The sequence below is a fragment of the Lytechinus variegatus genome, chromosome 1 (assembly GCF_018143015.1).
Source record: "Lytechinus variegatus isolate NC3 chromosome 1, Lvar_3.0, whole genome shotgun sequence".
NCBI lineage: Eukaryota > Metazoa > Echinodermata > Echinoidea > Temnopleuroida > Toxopneustidae > Lytechinus > Lytechinus variegatus.
The window spans coordinates 73,844,038-73,861,498 of NC_054740.1; the positions used below are offsets into that span (position 1 = coordinate 73,844,038).

Genomic DNA, 17,461 nt, shown 5'->3' on the forward strand with positions numbered 1-17,461 from the left:
AGCCCCTATTGAGGCAAGAAAAGTTTTTTTTTATGTAGTTGGGCCATTTTTACTGTTATGAAACCAGTCAGGGGAGCGAGTGTGCTTTAGGTGGTGGGGTCGGGGGAACCATCACTCTAAAGATAATCACGTTTTTTATTTATACTTTGAATTTACTTGATTTTCGATTATGAACTAATCAGCATGCAGATGAATGGGCCAATTTGTGCCGATTTTTAAACCAATTGTACTTCCAAACTACTTACCGCTGTTACCGCTGTTACTACCTATAAAAAAACCAACGTGAAATAAATGTTCATTATCTTTTAATGTATTTTGTTTTATCATTTCATTCAGGGGCGGATCGTAGGTTTTCAAATTCTGGCCACTGCCGAAGTCCCCCACCCTTTTAGCCTTTTTTGTGTATTTATAGGAAAATCTGCTATTATGGAGCCGCTATTCAGGCAAAAATGATTCTTCTATGTAGTAAAGTTACTTTTACTGTCATGAAACCACTCAGGGACGGAGCGAGTATGCTTCAAGTGGCGGAGTCGAGGGAATCATCACATTTTCATTAATTAGTTTTACCTTACCTTCACTTGATTTTCGATAATGAAACTAATTAGCAGAAGATGGAAGGGTCAATTTTTGCCGATTTTTAAACCAATTGTACTTCCAAACTACTTACCGCTGTTACCGCTGTTACTACCTATAAAAAAACCAACGCGAAATGAATGCTCATCATCTTTTAATGTATTTTGTTTTAACATTTCATTCAGGGGCGGATCGTAGGTTTTCAAATTGCCGAAGTCCCCCACCCTATTAGCTTATTTTGCGTATTTATTGGTAATACTGCTATTATGGAGCCCCTATTGAGGCAAAAAAGAAGTTTCTGCTATTTAGTAAAGCCACTTTTATCGTCATGAAACCACTCAGGGACAGAGTGAGTGTGCTTGAAGTCGCGGGGTTTGGGGATCCATCACGTTTTCATTAAACAGTTATTATACTCTCACTTGATTTTCGATTTTAAAACTAATTAGCAGAAGATGGAAGGGCCCATTTGTGCCGATTTTTAAACCAATTGTACTTACAAACTACTTATCGCTGTTAATGCTGTCACTTATAAAAAAGGTAATAAACACAAAATCGAAAGTTTATCAGCTTTTATTGCACTCGCTTTTTATTCATGGACGGAGAGAGGTTGTTAGAAGTGGCGGGGTGGGGGAACGATCACTCCAAAGATAATCACATTTTCATTTCCCATTTGCCCCTGATGTTGCAATTTTGTACATTCTTACAATTTATTTCAACAATGTTAAGAATTAGTTTCTTTCTCCTACCTTCCAATTAGACATGGTAATAAAATAGTTCTTGGATGACGTGTATTCTAATGATAGGTATCGATGGCGCAATATGGATATCTTGAATTAAATTATTATGGAAACTATTGTTATTATTACCCCCCCCCGTAAAATATCATTCAGCGTGCAAGGTGTTGATTGGTTATATTCTGATTTCACCTGGTTTTCGATTATGAAACTAATTAGCAGAAGATGGAGGGGCCAATTTGTGCCAATTTCTTAACCAATTGTACTTCCAAACTACTTACCGCTGTTCCCGCTGTTACTACCTATAAAAAAACAAACACAAAATAATATGCTTATTATCTTTTAATATACTTTGTTTACAATTTCATTAAATTGTGGATAGTGGGTATTTCAAGTGGTGGAGTTGGGGCGAGATTACCTTAATGATGATACCATTTTTGTCTCACCTGCATAGCAGAGTGAGACTATAGGCGCCGCTTTTCCGGTGGCGGCGGCGGCGGCGTCAACATCAAATCTTAACCTGAGGTTAAGTTTTTGAAATGACATCATAACTTAGAAAGTATATAGACCTAGTTCATGACACTTGGCCATAAGGTTAATCAAGTATTACTAAACATCCTACTAGAGTTTCATGTCACATGACCAAGGTCAAAGGTCTTTTAGGGTCGATGAACTTAGACCATGTTGGAGGAATCAACATCAAAATCTTAACCCGAGGTTAAGTTTTTGAAATGTCATCATAACTTAGAAAATATATGGACCTAGTTCATGAAACTTGGACATAAGGTTAATCAAGTATCACTGAACATCCTGCATGAGTTTCATGTCACATGACTAAGGTCAATGGTCATTTAGGGTCAATGAACTTGGGCCGAATTGGGGGTATCTGTTGAATTCCCATCATAACTTTGAAAGTTTATGGATCTGATTCATGAAACTTAGACATAATAGTAATCAAGCATCACTGAACATTTTGTGCGCATTTCAGGTCACATGACCAAGGTCAATGGTCAATTAACTTTGGCCGAATTTGGTGTATTTGTTGAATTACCATCATAACTTTGAAAGTTTATAGACCTGATTCATGAAACTTGTACATAAGAGTAATCAAGGACCACTGAACATCCTAAGCGAGTTTCAGGTCACATGATAAAGGTCAAAGGTCATGTAAGGTCAATGAACTTTGGTCATGTTGGGTTTTGTTGTTGTTGAATAACCATCATATCTCTGTAAGTTTATTGGTCTAGCTCATAAAAAGTGGTCATAAGAGTAACCATGTATCACTGAAATTCTTGTGCGAGTTAGAGTAGTTTTCGAAGTCAGCACTGCTGCTATATTGAACTGCGTGATGCAGGTGAGACGGCCAGAGGCATTCCACTTGTTAGTAAATAGTTGTGCACAAAACCAATTAACTCCATTCACTAGCGTACCTACGGGTGGGGGGGACTGCCTCCCCCCTGACGAGTCACAACCCATGCAAAGGACGTATCTCTGCCCCCCCCCCCCCGACGAGGCAAAAGTGGCCTCCTGCCCTCTACTTGAAGGCCCTTTTTTGGCGGACTAATAGCCCCCCCCCCTGTGGAAAATCCTAGGTACGCCACTGCCTCTATTCTTTCCTCTGACCACTGCCAAGTTTTACGGTAAAATCCATCCCAGATAATTGTTGATTTTAATCGAGAATAAACAACAAAATCACCTGCTTTACTTTTCTTCCGTTTATTCAAATCAACGTTTTGTTGGGGTGGGTTTGTCCTTTTAAAGTAAAAGTTGGCGGATATCATTTAAACACAAAATCGAAACTTTATCAGCTTTTTAATGTACTCGCTTTTCATTCATGGACGGAGAGAGGCTGTTACAAGTGGCGGGGTGGGGGGAACGATCACTCTAAAGATAATCACATTTTCTTTTCCTATTTGCGCCCTGATGTTGCAATTTTGCACATTCGTACAATTTATTTCAACAATCGTAAGAATTTGTTTTTTTTCTCCTACCTTCAAATTAGACATGGTAATAAAATAGTACTTGGAAGACATGTGTATTCTGATGATAGGTATCGATGGATATCTTGAATTAAATTATTATGGAAAATATTGTTATTATAACCCCTCCCCCGAAAAAAAATCAATTCAGGGTGCAAAGAGTGGATTAGTTATATTCTGATTTCACCTGGTTTTCGATTATGTAACTAATTAGCAAAAGATGGAGGGGCCAATTTGTGCCAATTTCTTAACCAATTGTACTTCCAAACTACTTACCGCTGCTACCGCTGTTACTACCTATAAAAAAATTAAACACAAAATAACATGCTTATTTTCTTTTAATATACTTTGTTTTACATTTTCATTAAGTTGTGGATAGTGGGTATTTCAAGTGGTGGAGTTGGGGCGAGATAACCTTAATGATGATCCCATTTTTAGTAAATAGTTGTGCACAAAACCAATAAACTCTATTCACTAGCGTACCTACGGGGGAGACTGCCCCCGACGAGTCACAACCCATGCAAAGTACGTATCTCTGCCCCCTCCCCCCCCCCCCCGACGAGGCAAAAGTGGCCTCCTGTCCTCTATTTGAAGGCCTTTTTTGCGGACTAATAGCCCCCCCCCCCTGTGGAAAATCCTAGGTACGCCACTGCCTCTATTCTTTCCTCTGACCACTGCCAAGTTTTACGGTAAAATCCATCCCAGATAATTGTTGATTTTAATCGAGAATAAACAACAAAATCTCTTTTCTGTTTATTCAAGTCAACGTTTTGTTGGGGTGGGTTTGTCCTTTTAAAGTAATAGTTGGCGGATATCATTTAATCAAGGAAGGAATTCTTAGAGACCAATCTTTCATAGGTCAATGCATAACACATTGCTCCTAGTCTCTGTAGTATTATTTTTTTATTCTCTGTTTTTTCACCTCCACATTCATTACTGTCTTTGGTGTGTTTGTTCCCTTATCTATTTCCTGTTTCTAATTTCTGCATCCAGCTTAGGCTATTGCAATAATTATTTCAGTGATCAACAATCAACAAGCCCTAAAAATTCAGTGGTACTTTTCATTTTCCTTTTAGGAGATGGTGTTTAGCCGTTGTAATGTGAACTAGGACAAGATATTACTCATAGCATCTTGCTGTTGGGTTGGGGTTTCTTTTGTCAATATTTTCCACATTACATTGAGGAGGAGATAGTAACCCGTCAGAAAAGTGATCAATAGATCTGTGTTGATGTTTGATCTGATCAGTTTACTTACCCGAACTATCGGGAACTAGAAAGAAAAAGGATAAAATGTTGAGGAAAAAAATCGTTAATAAGAAATACGATACACTCACTCTTGCAAAGTTAATTATCATGAAAACTTCCTTGTCATGCTTGTGAAAGGATTTAAATGATGTAAAAATGTAGATGATGAAACTTGACTTCTGATAATAGGCACTCTGCGGTTTGTGTGCGAAATTGTTGCTGCTACATTGGTAACTGCGACATATCTGATTCGGGATGATTTTTTGCACATGTCGAGAGCCACATGCCCATGTAAAATGCACACGCGAGACGTGTAATGTACACACCAAATACCAAGAGTAGCTTTGTACACACACAGGAAGTCGTACTTTTTTTTTGAATGCCACACTTGCAGTTCTTGAGTCATCAAACCATCATAATACCTCCATTAATTGGGTAAATTAATTTTCTGAATATTTCTACTCTCAGATTTCTATTTCGAACAACAAAATACGTATTTTTCCTTTTTTAAAGTTTCATTATAGTTTAATAATCAAGCACAAAAACAATCAGCCTGATCTTACAGTAATCAGCTATAATCTCACTCTTTCAACCTCTGCCACGGCTACCATCCATCTTCCTATTAATTAGCTCAGGTTTAACTGTTAGGGTTAGGTCATATATAGGCTTGCGTTGCATGGATCCCATGAAATGTCTTTACACTAGCCATTGTGGTAATAGCAAGTTCTTAACTTCAAGCAAATGTTAGTATTTCAAGGAAGGAAAAAACACCGAATTAAAGCTGAGATCTATGACATCCGTCAATTCCATAACTTTAATCTTTCACATATGATCAATGTGTGGTTGATTTTTACTCTTTTCATTTAGGTTATAGAACTGCAGTACTCCAGCTAAATTTTGACGACATGCGCTTTAGGTACATGTGCGCTGATTGGTTGTTGTTTCCCCAGCTAGCTCGAGCGCTAAGACGACACACGTGCGTGTGGCTCTCGAAAATCCTCCCAAATCGGAGATGTCGCTATTACCATAGTAACAACTAGAACTTTGCTCATAACATTTTCTCATGTCACACAATTTTCACTGCAGGACATTTATCTACAACGGGGCCAAAAGTCTCTTCGAAAATCATCTAGCGTCGTAAAGGTCCATTTCCAATGTTGAGCGAAAAGTGCCTACCCACGGGCCCACGATGATGACAACGATGAATACATCACTAAACCTTGATAACAGGGCCATGCATTAGCCAAGAAAAAAGGCTGTGTGATATGACCCTTGCCCCCCCCCCCCCCGAAAAAAAGAAGGGTAATACACCGTTTTCTCTTCTGAATCTCACATCTTATTCTCCTATTTCCTGTTGTTGTTTTCTCTGGAGTGTAATTCTATCATAGACCTCTTATTTTATCGATAACACACATTATGTCCCATGTCGAATTGCTCCTATTAACAAATAAACACCAATGCAGTGTTTCTTAAAGATATAATTGTGACTCAATTATTGTCGTACTTAAATTCCAAGTTGCATATAAATTTAACACGTCATCGCATTGGTCAACTTGTTATAAGTGCACACGCGCTATCAATCAATGGATCAATCAATCAATAAGTTCGCGCGTAAAATATCATGTGCGCGTCGACATTGAGCGTGACTTTTACTCACAGGTAAATCTTTATGAAACACCTCCTAGATAGAAATTTAATAAATGACTACCTTCCTCGGCAACTATTGTTGAATGCTGTCCTGTGGTGGTTGATACATACAAGTACCTAAAGGAAATTTCGTTTGGTGATTCGATTGGTATCTCGATATCGTTGTTTCTATTCAACACCGTGCATTTGGAATAGTTGATAGTGATTTCAAGTAAAGTCGGGACCCCTTTCTCAAAGAAGGGTTGTGGTGCAGTCTCCTGGATAATTTGCCTGTCCTTCCACACTCTGGATGGAGCATTTGTTGAGCTTATCTCTGCAAATTTAATTTTATAAAATAAAGAGTAATTGTCTGAGTCTTTTCATTTGTAAATGATAAATGGTACATGTTCCCTGGTGATAATCATTGTTTTAATATATTTCTATTTCATTTATTGTATACCAGTTAAAAGCCAGTTATTATAGGTGAAACTTGCTTTTGCCTAAGGCCATGGACAATGTAAAAAATGCAAAATATATATATAAAATTACAACAACAAAACTGTAATGTAACAAAACAAGAAAATAAGGCAAAGTTACAAAAGTCACATCCTTTATTGAGTGATTTTCGTCTACCATATCACCTTCATTCAGTACTTCTGTCACTGGCGGATCCAGGGGGAGAGAAAGGAAGGGGGCACTGGCCGACTTTGCCCCCCCCCCTTCCTCTGAGAGGCACAATTAAAATTTGTAATGTAAAAATGCCGTAAAGCAGAAGTGCGCAGACCTTTTTTTCTGGTTTTTTTTTTTGGTTGTCAAATTTTGCCTTGGGGAAAGTGTGCCCCCCCCCCCCTTTGCACAATCCTGGATCCACCCCTTACCCACATAAACCATCCCCAGGCCCTGTTATTCATGAAAACTATCTTATGTGGAAGACATACCCAAGTCGTAACAGTCTGCTGTATCAACGCTTGTTGGGTCAGTAGTGTCGAGTTGATTAGCGCAGAAATTGAGGATTGCAGTTTCGGCGTCGCTATTGAAATCAGCCGTCACAGTGCAGGGAGGTTGGAGGCCAGTCAGGAGCTCTGTTCTTTGCAAAGGTCCTCCATCACATTCAACCCTATTGCTGCCTGTATGCAAAAAAAGTCATAACATAAAAAAAATCTTCCACCTTAAACATGCTTTAAACCTGTCTTAAGACTAAATTACCACTGTTACAGTTCTGTAACTGCATGGGTAGGCTTTACTTCAAAATACTCATACCGAGTCAGTGAGTACAAAAAAAATTAACAACTCAAAAATTACAAAAACTACTCAAAAAAGTTTAATGAAGCTTTTTCTGAAAAGTTTATGGTATATATCATGAAAGAGCATACTATCTTCGAAAGCTTCCAAAACTATCTTTCGAATGCTTTTATAATCAGGAGGTATTCTCTGCTGTGAATTATGTGTGAAACTCGACTGAAGTCTGGCTTACGTTTAGCTGCGGATTTCCCGAACGCAGACCAAGGAACACAACGCAGTGGAACGAGCTAATACGAGGTTAACACGCAATCTAAAGGCCCCTCACACCGAACCGATTTGCCTAAAGACTCCTTCACACCTAACCAAATTGAATAAAATACGCCTTGCGATGCCTGGCGAAAGGCATTTTCTTAAAAATCGTTTTGAATGGTAATCGATAGTAAATCGTATTTACCCTTCGTGTTTGGGTTAGTACACCTTCTGAATTAACAGCTGCGATTATTCAAATTCGCGCGGAAATTTTTGAACATGTTTAGAATTTCACGACAAATTGAAAAATCGTTGGTCATCTGTTTGAATTCGCATCTCTTATTTAGTCTACGCGGTGATAGTTAGTTTATCGTTTGTGTTATTGTCGCGCATAGTCCCTCATCGCGTTTTTGCCAAAGTGGACGATCTCAAAAGAACCCTTAAAGAAGCAACACGATGACAAAATATGAGTTGCGCATGGAACCGAAGATACTGTGACAAACGGATTTTCGCTTGCCATCTCCTATGCGAAGGGAAACCAATACTAAATTCGATAGACACACGAAGACAAGGCTAAGAGATACCAAGACAAACTATGGATTGCGAATGCGAGCGAATGACCAGACGAATGATTTGGCATGTTTCGTGGATGACTTCTCTGGCCGTACTGAAATCCGAACGGATCTGGTCGCTTTTTTACACCCCGAGGAGTGCACACAACGTACAAGAAAGCCCGATCTATTCCCTCGCCTTGGTTTCTTATCGCGCGCCAAATCAAACCATTGCTCACTGTTCGTTCGTCTGTTTGGGTTATATCAAACTTTCGCTCGCCTTCGACTGCAATTTACTTAAATAGGTGAACCGAAAAATCGATATCCTTCGGATGTCATATTTATCCTTCGCTTAGCGTTCGTTGATAAAATTGTACAATAGTTAATGATCGCATAATTTGACGGAAAATTTATTTGAATTCGTTGAATTCGCGTGCATTCCGTGCATTTTTCCCATTCGTCACCCTTTGTCTGCCTACATTCGGTCAGGTGTGAATGGACTTTAAAATATACCTTGCGATGGCTGGCAAAAGGCATTTAAAGAAAAATCGTTTTCATTGGTAACTGATAGTAATTAATGTTTACCCTTCGTGTCTGTACTAACAGCTGCGATTATTCAAATTCGCGTGGAAATTTTGAACATGTTTAAAAATTTCCCGACAAATTGAAACTTCGTTGGTCATCTGTTTGAATTCGCATCTCTTATTAAGTCTGCGATAGTCGTTTGTTTATCGTTCGTGTGTTATTGTCGCGCATAGTCCCTCATCGTACTTTTGCCAAAGTGGACCGATCTCGAAAGAACCCTTAACGAAGCAACACGATGACACAAACGTACAAGAACGCCCGATCTACTCCCTCGTCTTCGTTTCTAATCGCACGCCATATCAAACCATTGCTGACTGTTCGATCGTCTTATTGGGTTATATCAAGCCTTCGCTCGTCTTCGGCTGCAATTCCCGATCTTTCGTTAGAGAACGCGAACGCTTATCGACGGTAGTTTATTTTGGAAGAGACTTTTGGGCCCGTCGTAAAAGGCTGTCCTGCAATTTAAATTATGTGACATGAGGATTTTGTTAAGCTTTCGCATCTGCATCAATCTGCGGTTCGTGTGCAAAATACTATAACAGCGGCATATCCGATTAAGGACGACTTTCCAAAGCCACATTTGGTTCCTCCCAGAGCTCGAGACGCCGCACGGGGGGGCCCCACTTCCATTGACGAGTGGATACCAGGCGCGAGCACGCGCAAATACGTTACGTATCGTACTATATGTAACGTTTAGTGTGTCAAAAACGATGTTTAAAATACTGAAAAGGGGATTCATTTCCAGTGCAAGTCTTGTATGGTTTCACAAGCCAAATTTTTGTTAAGGGATGCATTTTCATAATCTGAAAAAAAATTGCTTCCCTTGTTTAGTGCGCTTTTCGAAACCCCATGGTCGCGCCTGGTATCCACTCGTCAATGGAAGTGGTTCCCCCAGAAAATTTTAATCTAATCACCCATTTCGGGGGAAAGTAATACATAATGCCCATTACCTTGTGTGCTTGAGGCATATCGTTTGTGTAGGAGGAGCAAGGAAAGGGGGAAAAACGCAAAGTTGGGTAAGTTTCAGACGAATAAGCCTATTGCATATGCTGTGTACATATCAGCGCATACGAAATGGTTCAACTGGAGAGGTGATCTAACCCATTGAATCAATTGCCAGTGATCCACCAATAATCCACTTTAAATGCAACATCGATTCGATGGACTATAACGAATTATATCTGAATAGTCTGAATTCAGTAAGTTTTTCCTCACTCAATATGTACTCGATTTGTTTGAAAAACCACTTTCTTATCCACGTCACAATCTACATTTTGCATGTCTCCAGCCAGCTGGAGTCATGATAGTCATGATAGTATAGTCCCGCCGGGAGCTCAGGCAGGCAAATGGCATGGCATGTCATGCTGGTATCGTATGAAAGAATTTTGCGCACGAAAAGCAAGATCTATAGGGCCTTCACTTACCGTTCGTTGATAAGGTTTGATAATAGTTACTGATCGCATGATTTGACAGATATTTTATTTGAATTCGAATAATTCGCGTGCATTTCGTGCATCTTTCCCATTCGTCACCCTTTGTCCGCCTACATTCGGTCAGGTGTGAGGGGGCTTTAACGCAGAGGTTTTGTATTCTAGCACGGTAGTTTGAATTTTTTCAAACATCTGCAACCGAACGCAGGCAAACTTCAAACGAGCAAAGACAGAGGGCAACGAACAAATGCGAACAAGAACGAGCGATTTCCATTATTTAGCTCACATCACCTAGTTTCACTGCAGTCTATTGATCTTGGCTGCAAGATCACTTGGAAAGACACGCTTGGTGTTTATTCGCTTGATGAAGCCGAAAGCGGTTGGTAAAACGTCGCGACCATAGAGAACTATGAGATTGCTTCACAATTTTGACCCATTCCATAGATTCATTTTTGTCTAATATATTCAATATTACTTGAGGAATCAATATTATTCGTGGATTTGTTTCTATACACTTTAGTTTACAATTTAAAAGTCCATATTTAATCTTATTGCAATTTCTATTTCAAATCCAATGAACGAGCGTCTTGGTTAGAGTCACCAAGGCTGAAAAAAGACAAAACAATGGACATTCTCTCGATTAAAAATTACAAACACAAACGAATTACAAACGGCCGTATGCAGCGGCAGGCCCCCCCCCCCCTCCCCAACCAAAGGAATTTTGACACTTTTTTGAAAAACATTTCGACCAAAAAAAAACGAGATTCACCAAAACGTGCAAGAAATCCTATAATTTCACTATCAAAATGCAAAAGAGCCGACAAACTAAATCTCTTTGCTCCTTTTAAACTTTTACGAGTCTTGATAAAAAAATTACTTTTACTGCCAAAAGTACAAACTTGTGAGATTGATGATCGCTGGTCGCGAAAGTCACCCAGCGCGTAGTAGGGCATTTTAGCAATCATTTTGCAGACGCTTTCTATAACGCTGATAATCTTTTGAGCTATAGTCCTTAGTTATCGAAAATCGCTAAATGGAAACGGCAGTATCGTCGTGGACATTGGACTCACTGCATATTTGCAATTTTTCTTTCGGTACGCATCCTTTAGACGATGTGCTGTCTCGGTCCACCCAACTTTCGACAACGACCTTTAATCTGTCCATTGTGTTTTTGACGAGAATTTTCAAACGATTCTTAACGTTCCAAAAATAGTCTGCGAAGCGGATGCTAAAATACCCTCTGATGGACATTACTTCAAAGTGATCATTAGCAAAATTACCTACCTTTTCCTCCTGGATTGGTGACCGATCTTGTTCCCCATCGGATTCGTTCTTATTTGAAATAATAAAACAAATAATAATAAATGTGCCGTTATAACACCCATGGCAGTAACAGCGATTTTGTTTCTAGCAAGGTTGAGTCTGGTTCAAAGAGCTGAAGAAAAGTGAACGTTGCAAGAAAAAAAAGGATTTCGAATTAATAGGCATTGGTTAACTTTCACTTTACTTTTAAGATGAGCTGTAAGTTCCCAGTTTTTGCAGATCTGCGATATGCTTCAAAAGTATTCATATTATATGAACCTTCGAAAATGTACGAAGACCAAAAATGTAATCCCAAATTCATGTCATATACCAGTAGACTCTCTGGGAGACAATTTATTATTATTATTAATATTATCATCATTATTATTATGATTTTTATTAAGATTATTATTGTTTTTATTGTTTTTACTACTATTATTATTGTTGTTGTTGTTGCCGTTGTTATTTCATTCAAATTATTCACGGAATAGATTTGTTCTTCCAGAATAACCTTTTTTATCACTATGAACAATACTAAAAATACCATAATATATACAGATTAAAAGTTGTTGCTTTTCCAAAAATATCAACGTTACTTTATCCAATTCCTTTAACATCATTTGAAATAAATATGGCATTTTTTATGACGTCACTCACCTCTACTGTTACTTCCGCTTTCACTGCTGCTGCTATCTACATTTTGAAAATGTTTAAGAAATAATTGTAAGTGAATTTTCGGGATCGCTCATTACACCACATTTCCCTCATGAATTCTACTCACAATGTACATGCATGTATTGATGAAATCAAACATGACAAACGCCATTATATATACATGTTATAAGACACGAGTACGGGAGCACCAGTCCTGTGGAAGGATTATTTCCTCCACATCTGGGGCCTGTTGCAGAAAGATTTGCAATCAATCGCCACTCTGAAAATCATGCGCAACTTGATTGTCAACCAATCAACAGCGCGCATTTGGGACTTGCGATTGATTTTTTGACTGGCGTTTAAACGCAACTCTTTCTGCAACGGGCCCCTGGACACAGCTACAGTCATCACCCCAATACTTGTCTGAATGCATTACACATGCAGTGTTCGGATTCTGCTTAAATTGATTTTCAACTAAAAATCAAAGTAGAACTTTTACTTAAATGGAGAATACTCATCCAACTCAACCAACCAGTGCCCCCGTTTTCAAACAATGCTATCTATACCACCTTACCCCCTAATTTATCTGGGGCCCGTTGCAGAAAGAATTGCAATCAATCGCAACTCTAAAAATTATGTGCAACTTGATTTTCAACCAATCAACTGCGCGCATTTTGGAGTTGCAATTGAATTTTAACAAATTTTGCAGAGAGTTACTTTGGTATCTGTGCATTATGAAAATGAAAAATAAATGATATAGGTTCATGTGCTTATTTTTTTCTACGGGTATTCAAAGTCGCCGTATCTGAACGATATGCAATCTTGCGCAATCAAGAGAATCATGCCTCTCTTAGACCTCGCGAATTCTCCAAATGAGTTTAAATCATCTTTACTCAGTGGATACCGCATAAAGTCTCATCGAATTTTCAAGATATTTAACAAAGTGTATATCAAAGTAAGAGAAAGTCTTTTAGTTGGTAAAACTATATCAATTTGGAGTCTGCAGCGCCCTCATTTGGCAAGAATGGTACAAAATCTCGCACTGTTAGAAAAAATAAAAGAAGTTCCTGCAGCAGAGTCTCGAGAACACCTGTAATCTTACCGAATTGCGTAATCTTACAGGAAATTGGTATTTGATGTATGGAATCTTACAAATTTCCTTGAATAAAACACCCTTTTCCCCTTTTTAAACAGACCTGTTCTGTTAAATTGCAGAAAAATTCTTGTTTTATGAATTTACAGAATGATTATTACGCAATTCGGTAAGATTACAGGTGTTCTCGAGACTCTGCTGCAGGAACTTCTTTTATTTTTTCTAACAGTGCGGGGAAAAATCTTCAAAGATTCAAAGCAACAACGCAATTTCTTGAATTTAAGATCCACCCTTTCAACAAGTTGATTCAAAACATGAATATAAGACAACCATCCAAAATTGAAACGAAAGAATAAATAAAGCGTCATTTTAGAGTTCCGTTTAATTTTATTTGGTAACTCATTGGCGAATCCCGATATGAATCACAATTTCACTTTTATATTCAGGCAGGAAGAAAACCAAGTTTTCATTATAGTGAGGACAAATTTGAAATATTTCATATAAGTACAACTAAATTGAGGCGTCATCGGTTCCTTCGCACAACCATTGTTGTGTAATTGTTTTGATGACTTAGTGACAATTGAAAATGATTATTTTACATTCGATTTTGACGGGATTTTCAGCGTTATGACTGAATTATTTTATTTCATTGAACCTATTTATAAGCATCCGCTAGTTATTGTTGTTATGGGCAACATGTGAATGGTTGATTGTTGACATGGCATTCATTTCAGGCAGGCATATCAACCTTTCAGATACATTTATAAATGATATTCTATATATACTTTACATGCAAATAATGTTTTTCTTTCACGTTCAAAATTGTGACAGAATGGCCAAGTAGCCTGATATTTTGATAAACATACGACGAATAACGAAATTGAACTGAAGTTGGATAAAATGGTTTGTATCAAAAACATATATTTTCTGAAGTAAATAAAAATATTTATATATTGGCGCATAGTTTCTTGATTTAAAAGCATGCTCCAGGCTGAAATAATGATATCTGATTATAAAGATATAAGTGATAAAAGCGCTAAAATTTCTTCAAAATCTTAAAAATAAGTAAAGTAGATATTTTGTGCAAAATGTAGCACGTATGCCCACATGAATATTCATTATGTGGACTTTCCATTTTCTTATTTTATTACATGAAATCATTAACATTTCATATTTCCGTGCATATGTGTAAAATATATCTATCACAATGATCTTCAGGAGACCGCATACCTTACGATTGGTCTGCGACCTGATTCTGGAATTAAACGAAATAGAATCTGATGCTAATATTGGGACATGGAACATCTTTCTGTGTAATGTTCTAAATCATGGTACAATACCCATGTCCAAATCTGTGACTATGCTATCATCCGTCTTAGAATAAAAGCGAATTTTAATATCTAGTCGTATCTGACATCATAACAATCGTATGGTTGGCTACAATTTGAAACTAATTTGGCCTTCACCCCCAAAATAAAAAGCTTGCAATCATCTAAAATTCTTATATTAGTATCCATTCAGTTAATTTAAAACTCAAATAAAAAAAAATAATTAATTCACATTTTCAGAAAATGAGCAAAATGCGATTCGTTCCATAGAATAGAATGAAATTTGGTATATATTTCACTTATAATTTTTACGTTTCGCTCCTTTCCTATTGATATTTCCCTATTTTTCATATTGTATTCGCATTCCGGCTGTACGTCAAATCGTTAATATCACTTACAGTTTATTCCTGTCATGCCTGTTTTTTTATATAAAGATTGCCTATGCTTGGAACAGTTCGCATGTAGAACAAATATGTTAAATTCTCTTAAGTATTCACAAAAAAGCATGTCATCATATTGATAACCCTTTTAACAATTTTAAATGTTGATAACATAGCAAATTGGAGCAGTCCTGTGCTAATGTACGATTCTCGGGATTTATTTTCTTTATACCTGGCTTGAGAAATATTAGTGATGCGTACATAAATCTTGTAAAGGCTCATCAACTACAATTCACAATTCACATATTATTGAATGTGACATGAATACTAATCACATTTTAATTCTCGTTTTCTTGATGCAGGTCATTCTTACACTCTGAATCACCCCATCCCCCCAAAAAAACCATCTTCAATGAAATGTTAACAAATATGCTTTAATGTTATATATGAAACACATTCAGCATATTTTGATCTTTTGGATATTTTTAATGGAAGATTTGCTCAGTTTTTTCAAAGGTGAACATGGTGGAAATTTTTATTAAATTCACACTTACCAGCTTCCACATGTAAGAGCCCGAAGCCCAAGAGGGCCACAAGGATGAGAAGGCGAAACATGACAAGGTTTCAGACGTACGTTTCTGTGACAAGGTCTGATGTTGCAAAAATCTGGGAGGAAATAAAATGAAGAAGTATTAAGCCCTATTATAGATTTTGATGTGTAATTCCCATTTAAGATAAAACACAAGGAAAAGGAAGAAAAAAATAAAGCATAATACAAATGTGTCATTAAAATAGATATGTTAAGCTTTCTTTAATTCAATCTCAATATATTATGTAACTATTTTGTTCTTCTCAAAATCCATGCGATTGCCTAAGAAATGATTTGTGTGTAGTTTACCGAAGGTCGCTGCCATCCTTTATCAAGCATTTATCTAGATCTTGTCGGATAAGCGTACAATAACAATAAAACGAATTTCATATTTATGCAGATGGATATACCAGATATATTTGACTTGATTTTGGTATCGAATGAAAACATATACTTATCTAATGAAGATATGAAATACCTAACCCTTATTATCACGATTTTTAGCGAGAATGTAATTCATCGAGAATAATCTGAATCGTAAATGATTTTTGAATGATGTAGGATGTTTAAAAGATGTCAATATAAGATTCTGATATACCTTGATAAAACCGGAGTTGTTGAGCTGCAAAGAGGAAACTAGTGATGAGAAAAAGGGGGATAGGGTGAAGATGGGCAGAGAGCAAGAAGCAGGTTGGGGAAGAGGGGGTTAGTAAAAAGACGAGGGGTCTATTTGATAAAAAGAAACAAAACATACACACAATAGAAATCTATCTAATCTCGTTAAAACATCAACCAATAATGGCCAAACAAACTTACCTCTGCGAGGTCCAGAGGAATAATGACAAATTCCGTCAACGACAGACAGATACAACAAGCATGACAAGCTGACAGATTTTGAAAGGCGGACGAGTTCATTTTTTTATGAGGGGTGTCTCTATACAGCATCAATTTTTAAAGTAATCAAACTTCATATTGTTCCAAAAATCAAACATTTACTGGAATTCCTCATAATTAATGTGACGTTAGAATTCAAAAATAGAATGCTTAGATATATAGGGGAAGCTAAATAATGGGACAAAAAGTATCTTACAGACGAAAATCCCGGTAGGCATAATGCTTAGAGTAGTGCAACAGATGTTAAAATAACCATGATTGTGATGAAAACTTGTTTGGAATTTTGTTCTCAATATTCGATAAAATTTGACACGTTGGCACTTTAGATGTTTATTTTTTTAATTTGAAATCTCCACCCCTCCCGAGGATGAATAAGTAACCTAATGAACAAGTTCAAAACAGTTCTTACGAAGATACGCTTGTGTATAGACTTACAATTGAAAACAAAATAAACAAATATTTCATGTTTATATGTTTTATACCCTTGTACTCTTATTTCAGTAAAGAGAAATATTACTTTATACGCTTTATGTGTTTTTTTAATTAGATGGGTGCGACAAGAAAAATTAATAGCAGGTGGCCCGGAATCTCGAATGAAGTAATAAGAATAATCCACTGATTTAATTTTAATATAAATTGTATGGCTGTGCGCGAGGAAGGGATTGGGTGCTTACGGCATAGAAATGAAATACAGCTCTACCATGTCTATGGGTTACTATGGAGGTAAAAAAATGGATTTACAACGAATGCAAATTTCATTTAATAACAAAATGTGGATATTATTCACGTCACGTAATATAATTATCTCAAAGCCTTATTACGTCCTGAAATCTTGCAAAATATTGTATGATAAGAGTCTCAAAATGTGAAAACCTTCAGAATTTGACATTTTACGAATTTCCACACACTTTCACATTACAAAGGTTTACGGACTTTGTGACGTCATGTGTCACAGGTGCAGCCACATGCGACGGCCAGTCTAGTTAATTTCAAATCCATATTTCAAT

At 37.2% G+C, this 17,461-nt stretch overlaps 1 protein-coding gene across 15 annotated transcripts in view; it reads right to left on the minus strand.

The window, feature by feature from the left end:
• The window catches only part of LOC121422543 (hyphally regulated cell wall protein 1-like), a 63,734-nt gene extending 47,289 nt beyond the window's left edge, over positions 1-16,445 (minus strand). For all 15 annotated transcript variants that reach the window (XM_041617759.1, XM_041617775.1, XM_041617721.1 and 12 more), the window contains exons 1-3: positions 16,377-16,445; positions 15,526-15,637; positions 12,174-12,209 (exon numbers count right to left, since the gene is read on the minus strand). In XM_041617759.1, the coding sequence (XP_041473693.1) occupies positions 12,174-12,209; positions 15,526-15,586 (97 nt within the window). In that variant the 5' untranslated portion in view covers positions 15,587-15,637; positions 16,377-16,445. The remainder of the gene's footprint in view (positions 1-12,173; positions 12,210-15,525; positions 15,638-16,376) is intronic.
• Positions 16,446-17,461: the final 1,016 nt, after the last annotated feature.